We start from the raw sequence: 22,022 nt of genomic DNA, 5'->3' as shown, positions 1-22,022 counted from the left end.
CTGCTGGGACCCAGCGGGACAGGAGCTGCTGTCTCATGTCCACACAGCAACCCCTGACAGAGCCCAGGTCATGCCAAAACCACACAAACGATCTGGTGTCAGCAGGGAGGAGCAAGGAGCACTGGGCTCTTCTCAGACTAGCTCAGCTGGGCTTGCTCCATAACATGGCCCCGTTTTAAACACTGCTAATGCCCAGCTGCCAGAAACGCCTACCTTGTTCTCTCCAAGGTGCACAAGAAGAGCCAATGGGCAGGATGCTGTCACAGTTTGAAGGACAGGTGTCTGCCGAAAAAGGCAGAAGTTTTCCTTTGAAATAGAGACTTATAATTCCATTCCCCCCAAGTATTATAATGGTTTGAATCAAGGACTCTGAGGCAGAGATAAGGGGGTAGGAATAACAGCTCTTTTACTAATATATCAAACCGTACAAGCAGAAACAACAGCAGTTGTTAAAATTACCAACAAAACAGAATAGATAACTGGGTTCCAGTCCCTTCTTTAGCTGCAGACACACTCTCTCTGCGCTCAGTCCCGGTGCTGCAGACAGAGCAAAGCCCGGAGCTGCCGAGGGCAGGTGGGAGCGAAGGCGCGAGGGGCGGCAGCCACGCCGGTCTCAGGTGGGAACGGGCTGGAGCGGGCGGCTCCTCGCTCACCGTTTGTGTCCGGGTGATCAGCTGTGTCCGCAGAGGCAGGAGGCTGGAACGGGGCAGATGCAGGGCAGGTGATCACAGACCGTCTGGCTCTCCTGTGTTCCACAGCAGGGGCTGGAGATGGGGCGTCCTCCTCCAAGCTCTCGGAAACACGAGTCCCCCTTCAAAAGCCGCTCCCACCTACCCCTTTTGTCTAGAGTCATTAAAGGTCCTGGCTGTAATCCGGCCAGCTCCATTGGCATGATAATGGGAAAAATTCTCTAAATTGACACAGTAATAGAAAAACACTCAGCCCCCAACAGAGGGGTAACTTCAGCTCTCTGTAGATCTGCACCCTTACTTTGGCCTGGAAGGCTCCCAGATCTCCTACAGACCCCAGCCAAGGAAATGCACAAGCAGCTTCTCATTTCCCTCTGGCTACATTTTACAAGGTGTTTTGGAGACATTCAATAAGCCACAAGCAGAGATTCTAAAACTCCCTTGTGTCCCAGCACTGTGATTTCACAGGCACTTTTGGACAGACTCTGACTGTAGCACCTGTAGTGCTGCACTTGTGATTCCAGCTGCTGAATGTATCCTTGCAGATGTGGCACCTCGTTAGCTCTCACTTCCAGCTCCTTCACTTTGCCAAGACTGTTCAGGACAGCGTGTCTGGCCTCTTCCACCTTCCCTCTCATCCCTGCCTGCTCCCTCCTCAGGTTACGGTTGCAATCCTCCAGGCTGACCAGAGCTTCCTGAGAGCTCTTCAGCTCCTTCTCCAGCTCCTGACTGAACCTGATGGCCTCTTCAATCTGCCCATCCCTGGAGCTGTGCACGAGCTCCATTTCCTTCAGGACACTTTGGAGGCACTTGGTCTGGGAGTGCTTCTGTCTTAATGGTCTCTTACTCCCTATGGAGCAGGATCCTTCTTCTTTATGGCTGGCATGGCTCTTCTCAGTCCCACCTGAGCACAAAGCAGGGAGAAATTGATGTGTTTTCATTAACATTGAAAGTGGGTGGATGGTGCTTAGTTGGGCTTTTTTAAAATCACACCTAGTTGATCAGCAACTAAAGCTACTTGACCTTTGCCAAATATTGAGACAAGGAAACAATCTCTGGTAAGTAGTTTTCAACACCTAGCTATACATTTAATTTTCAACCTACTCATTCTACGTTATTGCACAAGTTCCTGCATAGCTTTAATGTCATTATTATGGGCTGTTCTCAGGAATCAAGCAGAGGGCTGAAAAAGATATTTCCAATGAAGTTCTGTTCAGAGCACCTGGGGGTGTTCTGGAGCTCTCCTCTTTGTTGTTTTGATTCTTCCTGGGACCTCTGACTGGTGGCTTCATGTTTGCTGCTGATTTCCTTTCCGTTTTTAAAATGAAAATGGTCAAAGTGTCTTGGACCTGCCTTGCTGGACATTGTGAAGAGGAACAGTCCTCTACTGCAAGTGTCACAGGTGGAGCAGAGATCTGGGAGTGCTGTGTTAGAACCAAATCAGACTCGTCACACCTGCCAGAACAATTGGTCCATGCTGCCCTTCACTGCCCTGCCTGTTCCACACTATTTCATGCCAGAGTAATTTCACTGCTGCTAAGTGTGGATGTGTTTTGCTGGAGCCAGCACAGCAGAACCAGCAGAAACCAGCCCCAGAATTAATGGGGCTCTGCAGAGGAGCCCCAGACCATTCATCAGCCTGCCCACAGAACTGGCTCCAACTCTGAACCCTTGTGACCACAGTCCGAAGAAAACATACTTCTAATATTTCTGAGGCACTTAGGACTGAGGCACCGCATGTTCTTGTGCAGATAAGAATCCAGAAGTTCTTTGTTACTTCAGGAAAAACCCGACAGTGGTGCATATCCAGCACCTGGTATCAGCACATTGCGGCTGCACGTGCAGGAGAAGCAGCAGCAGCAGCATTGTTTGTACCCGTGGCTTTGTTAAGCTGAACTCCCCCACACTCTGAACAGTGCTCATCACAAACAGATTTAATGGCACACCAGCGCCATACATTTCTCCTAAAAGCCTCCCTTTGCAAGTAAACTTTGCTGAAAAGTTAATGCCGAGCATGAACGAGCAACTTGGGTCTCAGTCAGGAGGCGGAGGGGTCAGAAACACTGACACTCCTTGTGGTAAAAAGTCTTAGCTGAAAACCATAAAACAACATTGCTAGAAGAGTTAAAAAGATTGTTGCTTACCTTATCATTCTATCCACTCATTCGTTTGTTGGTTCTTTGATCAAGTTGTTATGTTCTTTTCCCCAGTTAAATGTGTAGTCCCTATGTAATTCAAACCCTGGTTTATTGTATTTCCCCTATCCCAGTTACTTCCTCCTTCCGCCCTTTCCCTTACCTCATTTCCGGCCTGCTGCTGCCTGCCTATCAAGTTAGCCACACCCTATATGTAAATCTTCAGAAGTTTCCCAGTACCACCATTACCGGAAGTTGTTGTTGAAGAAAAGATTCACAAAAATAGTCAACCAACACCGAACCCAAGTTCACAGATCATCTCAACTAACAAGCCAAGTCACCTGCAATATGTCCTTTGTAACTGTTTAATCACCGCAATCTAAAGGGCAGTTAAGAAGAATGACACCCCCAGACCAATGAGCCACTATTGTGATCTCGGATATGTCCGTGAGGCTGAGACTCCCATCCCTACGTTCGTCGGGATTGGCAGGACCTCCTCCTGGCGTTGCCTGGCTGCAGCAGCAGCAGCAGCAGTAGGCGTAGGGCCTACTCCCTGTGACCCCCCATTAATAAAGAGCTGTTTAATAAAGGCCTTGGCCCTGCTACATTCACGACAATTTGGGGGCTTGTCTGGGATAGGCCACGCCCAGAAGAGGACGTCGGAGGGGGAGGCGCCACCCCGAAGAGGACCTCTGGGACAACTGGCCACCCCGGACCCGGAGCTGCACGGGACCAGGACAACGCCTGGAGCGCCGGTAAGTAGACCGGTGGCGGGCACGGGAGGCGAGCGAGTGTGGTGTGGATGAGACGGGGGCTGGCAGCTCAGACCCCTGAAGCAAGTGTGGACCCCTGAGTACCGCGGTTCCAGACTCCCGCGAGGGGGCCAGCCGGGAAAAGGGGGAAGCGAGTGAGGCCTACCAAGGCCTAGAGCATGAAAGAGGCGCCTCCTTGGGGCCTAGGCCCAAGCTTGGGGAAGAAGGAGAACCTTCGCTAGGACCCAGCTTTCTGTCGGTTGGGGAAGGAGGGGAACTTTCGCTAGGACCCAGCTTTCTGTTGGTTGGGGAAGGAGGGGAACCTTCGCTAGGACCCAGCTTTCTCTTGCTTGGGGAAGAAGGAGAACCTTCGCTAGGACCCAGCTTTCTCTTGCTTGGGGAAGAAGGACAACATTCGCTAGGACCCAGCTTTCTCTTGCTTGGGGAAGAAGGAGAACCTTCGCTAGGACCCAGGTTTCTGTTGGTTGGGAAAGAGGAGAGAACCTCACTAGGACCCACCACTGTGTTTATTTTCAAAGAAGGGGGGATGCAGGAAGGGGCAGCCGGCGCCCCGCTGGGACCGAGCCCCCCCAGGGACGAGGGTTTAGGAAGGGGTATCCGGGCCCCGCTGGGACCTTACCTGACTCCCACCGGTGGAACTGAGAAGAGTAGAGGGAGGGGGCGACCGGGGCCCCGTTAGAGACCGGCTCTATCTCAGTTTAACTGTGGGCCAGGAAGGAGCATAGGGAGGGGGATATAGGTAAACCCCAGTAGTGACCAGCTCTTTCCTTTGCCCTGTTTTAGTTGCCCGTCATTAAATTTGTTTTGAAGTAGGGGCACCGTATATTTTTTTTAAAGAAAGAAATTATACGATAAGTTAGAAAGGGCCAGATTTTTTGTTGAGTGTGTCTTTAGTTGCCTGTCAGTTGTTTCCTTTCGAGTAGAGGCACAGTGAGTTTCTGTTAGGCCCGTTTGAAAAATCACTATGGGGTCTTGTATGAGTCAAAAGAGTAGAGCGCAAGAGAACAAAAATGTAAAGAACATCCCTCCTGATAGCCCTTTGGCGATAATGTTAAATAAGTGGGATACTTGTGAAGCTACTAAAAAGTTAGATAAAATAAAAATGATCCATTATTGTGTTGAAGTATGGCCAAAGTTAGATTTACCAGGAGCATGGCCATGGTTCGGTACCCAAGATCCATGGATGTGTACAATGCTGAATCAATATTTAAAGACTTGGGGAGGATCAAATGTGGAACAACTTGAATACGCAGCTTGTTGGAGAGGGAGTAGAGCAAAAGAAGAACCAATAAAGATATGTCAAGTAGTAGAGAAAAAGGGACAAAGGAACGAGGAAGAGAAAAATAAAAGTAAATGGGACCCCCTTGATTATCTTCCCCCTCTTCCCCCGCCTGTCAATAACCCCGATTACCCACTTCCTCCTCCTCCGACCGTCACTCCCCTTCAACCTCCTCTTCTGTCCATTACTTCCTTCGAACCCCCTGCTGTTTCTCTACCCACCAATGCTTCCAATAACCTTCCTTCTGCTCCATCTGTCAATTCTCCTCCTACCTCCTCTCCACCCACCAACACCCCCACTTACTTTCCTTCTTCTGTTCCACTTGTCAATTCTCCTCCTCCTCCTCAAGCATCTAGCATAACTCCCCTGTCACCACCTTCCCTTAGTACCCCTATTCCAAATCAGCTTTTTTTACCTATGGGCCCACTTCCCAACCTGCCTTCACCCCTAGTATCTCCACAAACCCCAATTCCTCCTGCCTTGGTTCAGGCCCCTCCACCAATAGGTGTCCCTTCACCTCCTTCCAATTGGGAACTGAGTCTATCTCCATCCAACAGTAGCTCTTCCTCCAGTAATCAACAAAACCCTGTACCGGCACAAGCAGAGGGACCATATTATAATACGAGGTCAAGGGCAGCAAAAGCAGAAAGGATGTTTCCACTCAGGGAAGTCCCTATGGGAGGAATAGAGGGCAGACTTGGGTTTGTAGACGCACCGTTGATGGCCTCAGAAGTGAGAGGATTTAAAAAAGAAATTGGGAATTTAGTGGAAGATCCCGTAGGCATTGCAGAACAGGTAGATCAGTTCTTAGGACCTAGCATTTATACTTGGAGAGAAATGAATTCAGTTATAAATATACTATTCAACCTAGAGGAAGTTAGGATGATTAGAGAAGCCGGCCTACGCATATGGGAGAGGGAAAACCGGCAAGGACCACCGGGTGACTATAAACTACCTCTCACAGACCCGGGATGGAACCCAAACCAAGAAGAGGGGAGGCGGAATATGATTGACTATCGAGCTTTAATAGTTAGGGGAATAAGAGAGTCTGTTCCTCGCCAAAGTAACACCAAATTGGCCTTTGGAGCAGTACAAGAAAAAGATGAAACCCCATCCGCGTGGTTAAATCGGTTAAGGAAGAACTTTCAGCTGTACTCTAGTATAGATCCTGATAGTCCGGATGGCCAAGCAGTATTAAGAGTATATTTTGTCACCAAATCTTGGCCTGACATCCGAAGGAAATTAGAAAAGATGGAAGACTGGCAGGAAAAAGGGATAAATGAACTACTTAAAGAGGCTCTAAGGGTGTATCTGAGAAGGGAAGAGGAGAAAGCGAAATCGAACGCCTGAGTGATGGTAGCGATAGCTAGAGAATGTATAAATGCAACTGGAAATAAGCTAGAGAAGCCATGTGGATCTAGAGAAGGAGAACCTAAGATTGCGCCAGGCGCAGGAGGTTCTAATGCCAACCCTTGGCAGAAGGTCGGAAAATTGCAGGGCACATGTTATTACTGTGGTGAAGTGGGTCATCTCAAAAGGTACTGTAAAAAGATTGCCATTGATGAAGCAATTGAAAAAGAACAGGAAAATTTAGAAAAGATTCTGAGAGGGGAAGATTAGGGGTGTCAGGGGCTCTTCCCTTTAGGGGACCCAATGAAACATCTAGATGAGCCCTTGATAAACCTCAATGTTGGTCCCCAGAATTTAAGTTTTGAGTTCTTAGTTGACACGGGAGCTGATCGGTCCAGTTTGAAAGATCTTCCAGTAGGAGTCCATATTAGTAATCGAACGTGCAAAGTAATAGGAGCTGAAGGGACACCCTTCAAAGCACCAATAATTGAAGGAGTAGAGTTAAAAGGAAACTTTAAACAGTGTGTGGCAGAGATGATTTATTTACCACATTTAGAAAAGAATTTGTTAGGGAGAGATTTACAAGTTAAGTTAGGAATAGCAGTTATTCCAGAAAATGGGAGGATGGTTGTGCGTATTATGAAATTGACCGAAAGAGATATAAGTGAAATCAATCCCCAAGTATGGGCAGAAGAAGGGAAAACTGGCTTTTTAGACATCACGCCAATAAAAGTGCAAATGCAAGAAGGAACTACCCCAGTCAAGGTAAAACAGTACCCAATATCAGAAAAGGGTAGAGAAGGACTAGCCCCAATTATAGACCACCTTCTGGCGGAAGGTGTGTTAGAACCATGCATGTCCCCCCATAACACCCCAATTTTAGCAGTCAAAAAGGCAGAGGGAAAATATAGATTAGTCCAGGATTTGAGAGAAATTAATAAAAAAATCATCGCTAGACATCCTGTGGTGTCTAACCCTTACACTCTGTTGAGTAAAATTCCCAGGGAACATGCATGGTTCACCACCATAGATTTAAAAGATGCCTTTTGGGCGTGCCCGCTAGCAGAAGAATGCCGTGACTGGTTTGCATTCAAGTGGGAGTACCCAGGAGGGAAGAGAAAACAACAATTAAGGTGGACCTGTCTACCTCAAGGATTTACTGAGTCCCCCAATCTTTTCGGACAGGCTCTAGAAGAACTATTAGACCAGTTCACCCCTGAAAATGAGACACGAATCCTCCAATATGTAGATGATTTGTTAATATCTGGAAAAGAACAACAGCTAGTTAGAACAACTAGTATAAAACTCCTTAACTTTCTGGGAGAAAAGGGTCTAAAAGTATCCCGGAACAAATTGCAGTTCGTTGAACCAGAAGTGACATACCTTGGTCATATAATTGGAAATGGATACAAAAAGTTAAGCCCCGAAAGAATTTCGGGCATACTAGCCATTTCGACCCCAAAAACTAAACATGACATTCGAAAACTTTTAGGCTTGTTTGGATACTGTAAATTATGGTTAGACAAATATACTCAAAGTGTAAAATTTCTTTATGAAAAATTAGTAAACCCTGAACCCATAAATTGGACTGCACAAGACGAAAAACAATTAGAAGAATTAAAAGAGAAATTATCTTCGGCCCCAGTCTTAAGTTTACCAGATCTCACAAAGGAGTTTGAACTATTCACGAGCACTGAAGGGGGAGTAGGTTACGGTGTACTAACTCAGGAATGGGGGGGTTGTCGAAAGCCAATAGTTTACCTCTCTAAATTATTAGATCCAGTAGCAAAAGGATGGCCACTATGTCTCCAAGCAATTGCGGCTGCAGTAATTTTGATAGAGGACGCACAAAAACTGACATTGCAGGGAAAACTTAAAGTATATACTCCACATGATATTAAGACTATCCTCAGTCAAGGGGCCCAGCAATGGCTAACAGAAGCCAGAATACTAAAATATGAAATTATATTAATGAATGCAAGTAATTTAGAATTGGCCACCTCTAAAAGTATTAATCCGGCTCAATTTCTCTCAGGGCAACCCTTGCCAGAGCTAGAGCACAATTGTCTGGAGCTTATAAATTTCCAAACCAAAGTAAGGGAAGATCTACAAAGTACACCGTTGCCATATGGAGAAGTATTGTTTACCGATGGTTCATCTAGAGTAGTAGATGGGAAAAGGGTATCTGGGTATGCAGTAGTAAAAAGAGCAGAAGGAAAAGAGCTAGAAGTGATAGAAAAGGGGAAGCTACCATCCAATTGGTCTGCACAATGTTGTGAGATCTATGCGTTAAAAAGAGGTCTAGACTCATTAGAAGGAAAACCAGGAACCATTTACACTGATTCAAAATATGCATTTGGAATAGTCCACACATTTGGAAAAATCTGGGCAGAACGCGGGTATTTAAACCCAAAGGGGAAAGATTTGGTACATAAAACCTTAATAAAATCCGTATTAGAATCCTTGCTCAAACCAACAGGAATTGCAGTTGTGCACATAAGAGGGCACCAAAAGGGAAATACCTTAGAAGAAAGAGGAAATCGGTATGCTGACAAAATAGCCAAAGAAGTCTCATTAAGTTCCGAAGGGCCTATAGAAGTCTTTAAATTAAATGAGACACCAGAGAAATCAGAAATTACAAAGCCCATTTTTAGTGAAGAAGAGTTAAAGATAATAAAAAAGTTAGAAATACATCAAGGAGATCAAGGAGAGTGGGTAATGAAAGATGGGCGCAAATTTTTAAACAAAGGTCTAGCCAGAAAGGTATTGGCAGAAATCCATGAACTGACCCACTGGGGTGTTCAAGGATTATGTGACCACTTCCTCAGAGAAAATTTTTGTATTGGGATATATAATCTGGCTAAATCAATAACTAAAGGGTGTTTAATTTGCCAAAAAGCTAATCAAAAAGTTATGCAAAAAATTGAATATGGGGGAAGAGAATTAGCATTGAGACCATTCCAAAGTGTTCAAATTGATTTTACAGAAATGCCCCCAGTGCAAAAATATAAACATTTATTAGTTATTGTAGACCATCTTACCCATTGGGTGGAGGCCTTCCCCACTATTAAAGAAACCTCAGAAGTAGTCATAAAAATAATCCTTGAACAAATTATTCCTAGATATGGATTAATTAACCACATCGATTCTGATAGAGGCCCACATTTTACGTCACATATACTACATCGACTAATCGAAGCACTGGGAATGAAATGGAGGTTGCATACTCCATGGCATCCCCAAAGTTCCGGCCGAGTAGAAAGAATGAATAAAACTTTGAAAAATGTGTTAACAAAATTAATCGAAGAAACTCAAATGAATTGGCTCAAATGCCTACCTCTTGCCCTATTACGCATTAGGACCAGACCGCGTGCAGACATAGGAGTTTCACCCTATGAAATGATGTTTGGGCTTCCCTTTTTAATTACCCCTTTTAGCTCTGCAAACTATCTAGAAGGAGAAGCTGCCACCCAAGAGTATTTAAGAATCATTGGAAGAACAATAGAGCAACTAAAGAAAAAAGGATACCTGCCCCAAACCTCTCCCTTAGATTCAAATGCTCATCAGATCAACCCTGGGGACTGGGTTCTTGTTAAATCCTTGAGTCACACATCTCTATCTCCTAGGTATGAAGGCCCCTTCCTAGTCCTCCTAACTACACACACTGCTGTAAGAACAAAAGAAAAAGGTTGGACTCACATATCACAAATTAAAGGACCAATTCCACTTGCCCCTGGTGAATCGGACTCCACAGTATTTCAGCCAAAGGCACCTGAATGGACCATTACAAAAGGAGCTACAGACCTCCAACTTAAGTTTAAGCGAAAAGAAAAAGACAGCTGAAAAGACTGACAGTTCCAATTTGAAAGCAAAGTGTTACTGTACGCAGTTTATGTTAACCCTAGTTGTTGTTATAACGTTGTTGTTGCATACCTGCAGTAGTCTTTTAAGTTCCCAGTAGTTCACTAAAGTTCTTGTTGTTACAAAATTGTTGTATCATACATCCTTCTCCGATTGTAAGTATCATTCAATCCTCTGTCGAAATCCTCAAATTAGAAGTTTGCCAAACCATAAAGACCAATTCCCCTACAGAACACTTTCTAAAAACACCTAAATTAGTATACAAAGGGGATGAGAGAACTCTGGGAAAGTAAAATCTTACCTAAGGGGACCCCCACCTCCAAGAGGCAAGCCTGGGTGAGACTGAAAGCAGTTCATACCGGACTCTTGAGAGGAGTGTTGCTGGCCTTGCTAACAAATAACCTGATAAGCAGCGAAGAGGTTAAATGCAGCAAGTGTTATCATCTGATATATGATGGGGAGACCCAAGAGTCCCTAATAAGAATTCACACCAACGTGAATCCCAGCTGTTTCAATCATTCCCAGATCTCCACTTGTCAAGAAAGTGGAAAAACGTATTGGATTGCTAAGAATACTGCCACTTTTCGGCAGCGGTTGCTCGGAGAATGTCCTATAGGGGAAGCCTGGTTTTGCTTTGAACACGAGAATAATCAAGGAGAATTAATAGATTTGATCAAAGAAAAACAATTAGTAATAAATACCAAAAAGGAAAATGAATTGGAAATACCTTTAGGGAAAAATTTATTCATAGATTTAGTTGAAAGAATTAGTAAAGAATTAAATATAACCAATTGCTGGGTATGCGGTAATACACAAATGTCTGAGATTTGGCCATGGGAAGGGATCAGTTTAAGCCCATTGGAAATTCTAAAATGGAAGCAAACTAACCAAACATCTCAATTACCTAAGCAAAAACGAAAGAAAGAACAATGGAATTTAAAATATAAACCTATTGGAGAAGAATGTATTAAAAGAGTTGGAAACCCATATAGAACATTTGTAGGAACTATGCCCTGCAAAAGGTACCTAACTATAAAAAAGTCAATTATAAGGTGGATACCTAAGGAGCCAAACAAATATTGGACAATACACCAAAAGGAAAAAGGATGTGTTTATCACGAAGGATATGATTTACATGAATGTGCTGGAAAGAAAATAAATCCCTTTTGGGGATTAGAGGAATTATCCAAATATTGGTCATGTCCCACCGAAACCAACCAAACCTTTTGGACAGCACCCGAGTATCTATTCTGGATATGTGGAGACACTGCATGTACCAATCTTCCAGGAGATTGGGCCGGGAGCTGTACAATTGGGATTATAAAACCTTCATTCTTCCTACTTCCCAAAAATTCAGGGTCTAAATTAGGAATTCCCTTGTACGATGATTTGAAAAGGGCTAACCGAAAGAAAAGGAGTATGATTAATTTAGGAAGTACTCAAAAATGGAAGGGACAAGTGTGGACACCTGAACGCATCATGGAAGTATATGGGCCAGCTACGTGGGCACAGGATGGGTCGTGGGGATACCGTACTCCCATTTATATGCTGAACCGAATCATCAGACTCCAAGCAGTATTAGAAATAATATCTAATCGAACAGCCCTCGCATTAGACCACATTACCTAACAGTTAACTCAGACCCGAGCAGTGGTCTATCAAATTCGGCTTGCAGTAGATTATTTATTGGCTGATGAAGGAGGTATTTGTGGAAAATTTAATACATCCGAATGCTGCCTGGAAATTGATGATAAAAGCGAAGTAATACGAAACATATCTAAAGAAATCCGAAAAATAGCATATGTAGGAAACCAACAATGGACCCCTCTAATGGACACTAGCTGGTGGGATGACTTCTGGTCCCTAAAAAATAAATGGTGGAAAAAAGTAGTCTTTCTAGTTGCAAGTGTAGTCATAAGCTTTTTATTTTTACCATGCCTACTCCCATGCCTAATTAGGCTTATAAATACCACTATACAAACCAGTATAAGGAATATGACTGATCAAATGAGAGCTAAAATTTTGATGATCGGAACCCAAAACCCAGAACATGATTCAGCTAAAGAAATCTTAAACCAATTTCTAGAACTACAAAAATTATACCCCCAAGAAACCGAAAATTGTGATTTGATGAGGGTCAAAGACCCGATCAAAGAGAAAGAGGGGGGATTGTGGTAAAAAGTCTTAGCTGAAAACCATAAAACAACATTGCTAGAAGAGTTAAAAAGATTGTTGCTTACCTTATCGTTCTATCCACTCATTCGTTTGTTGGTTCTTTGATCAAGTTGTTATGTTCTTTTCCCCAGTTAAATGTGTAGTCCCTATGTAATTCAAACCCTGGTTTATTGTATTTCCCCTATCCCAGTTACTTCCTCCTTCCGCCCTTTCCCTTACCTCATTTCCGGCCTTACCATTTCCGCCCTTTCCCTTACCTCATTTCCGGCCTGCTGCTGCCTGCCTATCAAGTTAGCCACACCCTATATGTAAATCTCCAGAAGTTTCCCAGTATCACCATTACCGGAAGTTGTTGTTGAAGAAAAGATTCACAAAAATAGTCAACCAACACCGAACCCAAGTTCACAGATCATCTCAACTAACAAGCCAAGTCACCTGCAATATGTCCTTTGTAACTGTTTAATCACCGCAATCTAAAGGGCAGTTAAGAAGAATGACACCCCCAGACCAATGAGCCACTATTGAGATCTCGGATGTGTCCGTGAGGCTGAGACTCCCATCCCTACGTTCGTCGGGATTGGCAGGACCTCCTCCTGGCGTTGCCTGGCCGCAGCAGCAGGCGTAGGGCCTACTCCCTGTGACCCCCCATTAATAAAGAGCTGTTTAATAAAGGCCTTGGCCCTGCTACATTCACGACACTCCTGGAGCAGCATCTCTCCTGCAGCGCTCGGGGCCACCCGAGCCGCCCCGGACTCACCTCCGCAGGCTGCCCTTCTCCTCGTGCAGCTCGGCGATGCGCTCCTCAGGCCACTCCAGCGCCGCCATCTCCTGGCAGCAGTCTCGGAATCAGGGCCCCGGCGGCCGCCGCACGGGCTCGGCGGGGCGGGCGCAGCGGCGGTGGCGGCTGCGCGGGCGGATCTGGCTCTCGCTGCGCTCGCTCTCCCGGCCCAGCGCAGCCGCGGCCCCGCGCGGGTGCTGAAGCGGCTGCGGAGCCGCACGTGGAAGTGGCGGAAGGTGAGCTCGGCCGAGAGCCCGTCCCGCAGCCCCAGCAGCGCTTGGGCTCCGCCGCCTCCTGCGGCCCCGGCACCCGGCACAGCGTGCGGAATTCCTCGCCGGGGATGCTGCCCGCCCGGCGCAGTGCAGGCACTGGAAGATCTCCTGCAGCTGCTGCTCCAGGCCGGCAGCCAGCACGACGCTCTTGTTCTCCACGCCGCGCTCCAGCCCGGAGCGGCGGGCGAGGGCGCCGAGCAGCCGCTGCGTGCGCCGGGCCGGCCGCCCGTAGGGGTCCCAGCCCTCAGGCGGCTCCATCGCGCCCGCCCGGCCCGCGGCGCTGCCCGAGCATCCTGAGCGCCGCCCAAGGTCTGAACACGCTGCCAAAGCCAGGCGGTGCCAACAGGCTCCGGTAACAGCCCCGGCACGGCGTGGTGAGGAGCCGGGTCTGGGGGCAAACCAAGGAATGCTGTCAAGAGCAAATAGTTCTAATATTCCCTCTAGGACAAAAAAGGAGCAAACCAGTGCAGCTGATATGTGAGGAAAAAGAATTCAAGTTCATTTAAAACGCTGCTTAATACAGGGTTGAGTTTCTTTTGAGTGAACTGAGGCTAATAAATAGTTGCTCCCATATGTTGGGATTTCTCTGTGTGATATATGATACAATGTAATTCGTGTAAAGTTGTCAATTAATGTAGAATAAGCAATGTTTGCATGAATAAAATAATAAAAATCTTGAAAACCAAAAGCTGCGGAGGGAGGAACAAATATTGCTTAATCACTGCACTGTAACTGCCAAGAAAAGCTGAAGAGATGGGATTAGCAAAGCAATAGACATAGTGGGTGGAGATGGCTCTGTCCAGAGAACAGCCAAACGATAAGAGCCCAATAAGCACCACGATGAAGATAAGCAGAGGCATGGGGGAAAATACATCTAAATACCAGTTTCCAGTAAACCAAGACCTGCAAGTTGCATCCGAATACCACATTCTCAAAGACCAGAACCAGCCTTCATGAGAATTCATCATCTCCCAAAATATACTTTTTTCAAGCCCAACGCAATAAAAGGAAAAAAAAAAACCCGACAAAGACCTCCACTCCAGGCTAAAAAATTGTATATAAACTAAGCTGACCAAGGAAGTTTTGTGAACATTGGGGGATCTGATGCAATAGAGATCAGATCAGAGTGTGTTCAGCCTGTGCCGACCCCAGGTTCAGCGTTGTCCCTTTTTTTGATTGTGGTGATTGAGGACCATATTTTGGTTGCAAAATAAATATCGCTTCTTTTAATCATATTTAATTCCGCTTTGTCTCGTTTTTATCTATAACATCTGCAAATGGGCTTTGATGGGAAATCTCTGACAACCTTAGGTTTTGCTCTTGAAGATAAGTTGAGCACCTGAGTAGCTTTGGTGAGGAATGGAGAATTGTTTGTATCTCAGTATTTCCTCAGGAGGAGTTTCAAATTTTAGCACAGGAGGAAGGAAAGGCAAAGGTTTAAAAGCCTTCCCTTCCTGAAGGGACACACTTTCAGAGGAGTCTGTGAGGAGAAGTCCCCTCAGCCAGTGCCAGGGCTGTTTGCCTCCTCTGCAGGCTCAGTATTCTGGGAGTTCCACAAGCCTCAGCTGCCACTGTATTTTCCTCTGAATATTTCTTGTTGTGCAGTACACAGGGAGAATATTTTGTGCTAGATTCTCCCCTGGACTTTGAGGTGAATCACAGTAATAGTGATGATTTTCATGTCCAGATGTACTTTTTGTAGATAGTAAGGAAAAGGGAAGAGGTACCATGGAAAATTAATTGCTCAAAATGTGAGCGCCCAGCAAAACCAAAAATAAAGTTTGAATTGAAGATTTTTTTTTTAATTTTTTTCCCCCGACAGGTGGGGTCAAACATGCAGTGCTAAACAAGTTCTTTGAAGACATTTAGCCAGCACCCAGCTGTATGAAAATCAAAACAGCAAAGGATGAGACAGGGCTCTTCCTGTTGAAGGTACAGCAGTATAAAAACTGCCTCTGGATGTTACCCATAGGTAGCAGCTGTTACTTGCAGGGAAGAGCAGATGCCCCAAGCTGTTGGTGGCCCATGTGCTAAGCGGCTGGCCCAGTTTCAGTCCTAGCGGGACCAGGGGGGCTGGCTGGGCAGGGGAGGAGGTGAGGGGATCTCGGGGGGCTTCTGCTTCACAGCCGGGCTGGGGGGCCGTGGGGGAGGCACAGAGGGCTGGTGCTCTGCTTTCCTGGGTGGCTGCTGCTGCTGAGGCCGTTTCTGAGAGAGGTCAAACCAGGTGGTCCTTGGGCTCTCTGGGGGCGAGGGGGAGTCGTGCCTTCTTGGCCGGGATGCTGGAGCTGCAGCAGGACGACTGTGGAGAGAGCAGTGTCTGAGGCCCCAGCTGCCCCTGGCACACAGGGAGCCTCGTGCCCAGCAGGGCCCAGAGCTGGCAAGGCTCCCCAGCACGGCTGGAGCTGCTGGCACAGCTTGGCCCAGCTGGACAGCTGCCCCTCAAGACCCCGGCCAGCAGGGGATGGCTCTGGGCAGGGTCCCTGGCCAGGAGCAGCCCCAGAGCGCCTCTGCCTTTCAAGGGCAATCTGGTCCCCGCTCTTTCTCCTCCCCACCTTGCTCTGCCTCTGCCCGCTGCTCCTGGGGCTGCTCTTGGCCACGCAGCCTCAGTGGGAGCCAGCACTGGCTGCAGCCCCAGCAGCTCCCCGGGACAAGGCCCAGCAATTGGGAGGCCAATGAAAGCACTGGGCAGCAGCAGAACCCTCAGCAGAGTTATGTGGACAACCACTGACCATGCACAACTCCACAGCAGCCTCACTGGCAATGTTTCCTGACCATCAGCAGCCGTAAAAGAAGCTGGAGGATAGAGATCAACAGCAACAACTTACTGTTTCCTTTCCTTCCACCACTGGAGCCTGACATAGCACAAGACCATGGCAAGTGGCACAGTGAACAGTGTCACTACTGTGCCTATCATGCAGGACTTGCGCACATCCTGGGGGCACAAAACTCTTGGGGTGCTCGATGGATTCTTGGCATCTGCATCTGACTTCCCAAGCACTTCTGTGGGAGCAATGAGGAATGCAAGTGCTGTGCTACCGTGCTGAGCTGGCAGCTCGCTGGACAAAGTCAGGACGTTCTCTGTTCCCCCAGAGCTGGGGCCTGGGGCACCTTGGCTCCCTTGGCACAGGCTGTGCCACCAACAAAGCCCAGAAGGCCGGGAGGAGAGCCCGGGGGCAGCGCAGCTGCTTGGGCAGTGGCTCCTTCCAGGGACCCGGGCCCAAGCCAGCCCTGGGCAGCCACTGCCAGTCCCGAGCCTCCCTGCCCCGGGACAGCTGCCCCAGCCCCAGTGGACACAGTCAGGCCCTGTCAGGACCCAGTGCAGCCCCTGCCCATTCGGGAGCCAGGGCTGGCTGTGGCCCTGGGCTCATGGCAGGGCTCCTGCTCAGGGCTGCTCCTGTGCCTTGGGCCTCTGGGCACTCAGGGCAGCTCCGAGAGCAGCTGCAGCAGGAGGGACCTTGGTGCACGAGTCCCCTTTCCCAGGGGCTGGGAACGAGCTCCACGTTCATCTCAAGCACCGGCCCCGCCGCCGCCGCTGCCGCCGCGTCCTCCTCGGGCTCGAAGCCCGGGTTGTCCCGGCTCCAGGCCTGCCGCGAGCAGGCGGAGAGCGGCGGCGACGGCGGGCAGGAGCTGGGTTGCGCCGCTGGGCCCAGCTGCTCCAGCTCCAGCTGCTCCCGCCCGCGCCGGCTGCCGCCCGCCATCGGCCCGACGGCCTACTCCACCTCCGGCGGAAAGCCCGGGGTACGGAGGGAGATGTAGTCGCCCTGGCTCCCGGCGGGGACCTCCTTCCCGCCCCTCTCCTCCTCCTCCTCCCACGGCTCCCTCCCCTCTGCACGGCAGCCCCGGACCGCCCCACGGTACAGAACGGGGCCAGCGATGCATCTGGAGTGCCGCTCATCTGCGGCCAAAGGAGGAGGAGGCCTCTGAAATTTGTGGGGAAAGAAGAAGTATTAAAGCTCCCCCTGCCCGGTCCAAGCCCCAGTGAGCACTAACACAGGTACAGGGAGTGGATGGAGGTTTTATTGAAGTTACAGCAGAACAGCGCCCGACAACGATGCTCGCCCGCAGCTCCGCCTGCACAGCCCCAGCGGCCACGGACCGCCCCGAACCCCAAAAATCACCACGCCAACTACATTAACAAACACTTCCCCGAAACCAAGCTACTTCCCGCTTCCCCTAGGTAGGGACTGAAAAAGAAGGGAAATATTCCTTTTGTCTCCTTTTGGAGGGTAACCTCGTTACTTTCGATGCTGTGGCGATCTTGAGAATTCTCGGCGCTTTCCAAGGTTTGGTTGCTGATATCGTCAGAGAGCTCCGCTGACACTCGGTCCCGGCTCTCCCTGCTTTCCACGCTCGGATGGCTGTCCCCTGTCTCCCTGCTTTCCACACTCGTGTGGCTGTCCCCTCTGACACCAGACTTGCTGATGTCGCTTTCTGCCTCGTAGCTGTCGGATTTGTGCCAGCTGTCGTTTTCCAAGCTCCGGGCATGCAGCTAGCTGTCCTGCTCACCGCTGTCCCGCCCGTGGCTCTGGTCAGACCACGCCACGCTGCTGGCGTGCTTCCTCAGGGAGCTGCGGGAGGCAGAATCCTCCTGGGAGACAGAGCGCTGGCTGTCTGCATCCAGGTCGCTTTCATCTTCCTCGGTAGCATCATAGATGAGCTGTGTTAGAGAGCAGAACAAGAGGCATTGTCACTCCTCGGGCTGCGGGGACGCTCAAAGCCTGCATGATGTACCCCTGCCTGGAGATACTCTGGTGTTTTATGGAGTTACGTGAACCTTTCACATTATGAGAAGCTCTCATTTGCTCCTGGCCTCAGATTTCACGTGTGCAAGTATATAGTGAGAGTACAAACTGCAGTTTTGCACAGCTTGCAGCAGCAGGCTACACTCCTGCCCCGGTGCATCAGCAGCCATCGAGACCCCCTGAACTGTGGTATCCAGAGAAAAGAAATGCACTCCTTCACTTATGCCTACTTTCCCCATATCAGTTTTCAAAACCAACTCCCATAAAATGCCATGCCTATTTTCAAGTTCACTCCCCATTTCCAAGAGCATGGGCACCACTGCCCAGTGCTATTTACCTTTTTGGCAGCTTTGTGGAGTTTGACAGACTTCAGCAGTTTGGCTTTTGCTGTCAGCAGTGCAGTTTTTTCCCTCATCCTGTAGGCCACACTGTCAACTCTGCCAGCATTGTCTCCCCGGGTGAAAGGGAAAGTGGGGAATGGTTCAACAGTTATTGGGATGTCTGTAGGAAAGCTCGTGATAACCTCTTCAGATTCATCTGTGTCATTGGAATCATTATCATCATCATCATCATCCACATCTTCATGGCTCTTGCTTGAGACATCAGGAAAGTGCTGGAAAACATTTATTATGAATCAGGCAAATGAACACTGCTGTGAGAGCTGCAGACTGGTGCCAGTGACCCAGGGCTTAGGTGCTGCTGGGGAGCTGTGTGCACTGCACTGAGTTCACCTCACTCTGCCTGGAGCTTTGCATTAATCTGGGAGAGATCTTACTGCAAGAACCACACCTGAGTGAGGAAAATGAAAGCTGCTACACACTGGCTGCCCTCCATCACTCAGCTGGCATGTTGTCCTTCAAAACACTTACTGGTTGTTCTGGGCCATCCATGCTTTCTTCTGAAGAGTGGAGTGTCGGAAAGCAACACAAAGCTCAGTGTTAGCACACAAAGGCACATACAGCTGGAGCTGATCAGTACATTGGCTATTCTTCAAGCACTTAATCATAACTTGAAGATCTAGGCATGGAAAGATGCTCTGCTTTCTCTTCCATTTAGGTGCCTGTACCTGCTGAGATGATGCCAGGTCACTCTGTGGGTGCTGCTGACTCTCCTGGGAGTGAGAATTCACATGGTCGTCATAATATCTGTGCAAGTGATGGCCCCTGGAGTCCTTGGAGAGAAAATAAAAGGGAGGGGTTAATCCTCAAAGCTGCTGCATCCCAACCTGTGTTTTCAGGCAGATGTGGCATCTGCAGTACACAGTCCTGTATGGGATGTGCCCCCAGCTATTCACTGCAGTAGGACAAGGATTCAGAACAAGCCATGATCCCAGATGAATGTTGCACCCCAAAGATAAATAGGTGTGCCTGTCTCACTGGCAAAGCCTGGGCAAATTCAGATCAGTTTCTCCAGCCTGTTTTTATTGAGTGGGATTTGGAGTTATATCTAACAATCATTGCTTCTGCTAATTCTTAGGCTCTTCCTGGAGGGTGATTTATCTCCCACATCATGAAGACTCTAAACTAAATGCAGTAGCTGGTTTTCAGAGCCATGAATTGATTTCACAAGGGTAACAGCTGGCAGTGGGGGAATAAAATGGGGGAATAAAAAAAAAAAGACATATATACAAGACTGAATGCAGATTGCTTACATCACTCAAAAAAAACCCTAGGATATTGGATTAAGGTGCTCCTCCAACACCAAATATTGTCATCTGATCCACACTAATGAATATGGTTTATGGTAATTTTCTCATACTGCAGTCTCTTTCTCTTTTTAATTAACAGCTAACATGCTTTTCATTAAGAAAAAAGATTTCCAGTGCTGGTCTAATGATAGAACTAATGGAAGTCCACAACCAGGACAGGACATATGACACAGGTAAAAGTCTGTAGACATCAGTGGCTCTCTGCTTTGAAACTGGCTCATAACAGCCAGGTGAGGACATGTTCTGTAAGCATCTAAATCACAGAACAAGTATCAGAAAATGTGTTTTGGAGGAAAACAAACAAAAGTACTGATCAAAGAAAATTAGCAGAAAGACAAAATGAGCTTACATATTTTTCTTCAGAGCTGGCAGAAATGGCATGCTGCTTGGATTGAATCACCTTGAAGGGAAAAAGAAAAAACATTTATTGGTATTTTTTACTGATGTGCAAAGGAAATAATGCAGGTGCTGGGGATGGTGTTTGTGATTTACTCACTGGCCATGCAACAGTGATGCTGATAAGGCATAAACACAGAACTGCCACCTTCATTGTGATATTTTACCTAGAAAATATTTTGGAAGAGTAAGTCAATAAAGTAAAAAAACATAAAAATGCTACAGTCTTTTCCTTTATCCTGATGTTCTTCACTGTGCCAAGACCAGGTCCCTGCTGTGGATTCAACTTGCTTCTATCCTGCATCACCACCTCCCACTCACCTTGTAATGATTTGGCAGCTCAAAAAGCTACAAGAATTTTGAAACTGAATGCTGAGAAGAGCTGAACAGTGGTGAGAAAACCCACACTGAAAAGGTGAACTGACTCCTGACAATTGTCCACTGACTTGCATAGGCAAGGGAGAAGCTCTGTGAAAAATTCTTATAAATACCAGCTTTGGTTTATCTTTAGTCCTTTTACACATTTGTTTAAAAAAAGAGGCCAATTAAGGCAAACAATTAGTATTCTCTTGTCAGCTATTTTAAAACTAGATTTTAGGGTTATTAACTTGAATTGCTGAATAAAGTCAGTTTATATGAACATAAACGACTTTTATTGGTAGACCTGCATTTCCCCCTCCAGAAGTTTGAATAAAATAACCTATGTTTCCAAACAAGAGATTGAGTGAAATAGCTGCTGCCATAGCTCCTCATGTTCCATTTATAAATAAATTATTCCTGCTGAAATCAGGAGGGCTACAGTAAATTGCAGTGATTACTGACAAGTTCCCAGAATAAGGAACATCCCTGGGAATTTAAACCAATTTACTGATGAACAAGAGTCATTCAAAAGTTTGGCAAGTCACAGCAGGAAAGGAAGCTGCTTGGGACACTCAAAATGCATTAATAAGGCTGGCCCTGAGGCAGGACACTCTAATAGAGGTATTGCAATTCCAAGTTGCACAGAGAAGTGTGACTGTCCATCCACTCAGGATTCTGCAGCACAAACCATGAGCCTGCCAGGAGAAACAAGAACACTGCCAGGCAGTGATTACATGAGGAAGAAAGCTTTCTGTGTTCAAGCACCAGCTCTGAGTTTCTAGTGCATGATTCAGTGGCAGGGTTTTCAGTAACCTTCTCCCAACATCTATCAGCACACACATTTAAAATTGTGATTATGTGTAATACCTGGCATTGCTAAAGCAACTTTGCTCCTATAAAACCACACCTTTTTCCACAGAGAAATATCAAAAATCCCTGCCCAGTGAAGCAGTTTTCAAAGATCTGCTCAGTGTTTCCTAGGCTAAAGCTGCAGACAGATTGCCACATGTCAGGTAAAAAAGCAAAAAAAAATTTACCTTTTCTGGTGCTGAAGGAGTCAGCCACAATAAGAGCACTCTTAGTGATCCCAGCAGCAGCTCCAGCCAGTTGGCTCCAGCAGCTCTGGCTGTCTCCCCTTGATACCGAAATAATGAGAAAAAGGACTAATGTAGATATAGTAGTAGTCATGCTAAGGCTTAGAAAACTGCAGTTTTCGGACAGGTCCTGAGAACCTACCTTGTGAAACAATAGTCAAAAGAATTAGTAGAGCATATAGAATATTTAGAACTGTGAAAACAATAATCAAAGGATTTAGTAGAGCATATAGAACATTTAGAAACTTTCAAGATAAGGCTAAAGTATAATAATAAATAAAGGGTTCTGGTGATGGGCAAACATGCAAGGGGGATTAAGGGGAGTAGCCTATAGTTCTGAGTAGACAAGCATGCAGAATTTATGACTTTTAGAAATAATATCTACAAGATTTATGTAACTGTATTGTCTT

General features: G+C 47.1%; 2 protein-coding genes and 1 pseudogene across 3 annotated transcripts in view; all 3 read right to left on the bottom strand.

The window, feature by feature from the left end:
* LOC306811803 (osteopontin-like) overlaps window positions 1-21,633 on the bottom strand; it is a 130,776-nt gene extending 109,143 nt beyond the window's left edge. The window contains exons 1-4 of the mRNA XM_079325830.1: window positions 21,556-21,633; window positions 20,259-20,325; window positions 20,112-20,162; window positions 19,121-19,225 (exon numbers count right to left, since the gene is read on the bottom strand). Coding sequence (XP_079181956.1) covers window positions 19,121-19,225; window positions 20,112-20,162; window positions 20,259-20,312 — 210 coding nt within the window. The 5' untranslated portion in view covers window positions 20,313-20,325; window positions 21,556-21,633. The remainder of the gene's footprint in view (window positions 1-19,120; window positions 19,226-20,111; window positions 20,163-20,258; window positions 20,326-21,555) is intronic.
* Window positions 1,097-13,612, bottom strand: LOC306811648 (EF-hand and coiled-coil domain-containing protein 1-like; annotated as a pseudogene). The gene is made up of 3 exons: window positions 13,020-13,612; window positions 3,297-3,337; window positions 1,097-1,593 (listed from the first exon to the last, which is right to left on the bottom strand). The product of its transcript is annotated as an EF-hand and coiled-coil domain-containing protein 1-like (transcript).
* Window positions 17,023-19,105, bottom strand: LOC306811866 (osteopontin-like; the record flags this gene model as incomplete). The annotated part of the gene is made up of 5 exons (XM_079325923.1): window positions 18,924-19,105; window positions 18,392-18,667; window positions 17,819-17,969; window positions 17,552-17,743; window positions 17,023-17,207 (listed from the first exon to the last, which is right to left on the bottom strand). Exons 1-5 carry the CDS (start codon window positions 18,942-18,944, stop codon window positions 17,023-17,025), a joined length of 825 nt encoding a protein of 274 aa, XP_079182049.1. The 5' UTR covers window positions 18,945-19,105.
* Window positions 21,634-22,022: the final 389 nt, after the last annotated feature.

Source organism: Erithacus rubecula, assembly GCF_903797595.1.
Source record: "Erithacus rubecula genome assembly, chromosome: 23".
NCBI classification, from domain to species: Eukaryota; Metazoa; Chordata; class Aves; order Passeriformes; family Muscicapidae; genus Erithacus; species Erithacus rubecula.
This window is presented reverse-complemented; position numbering and strand designations above follow the sequence as displayed.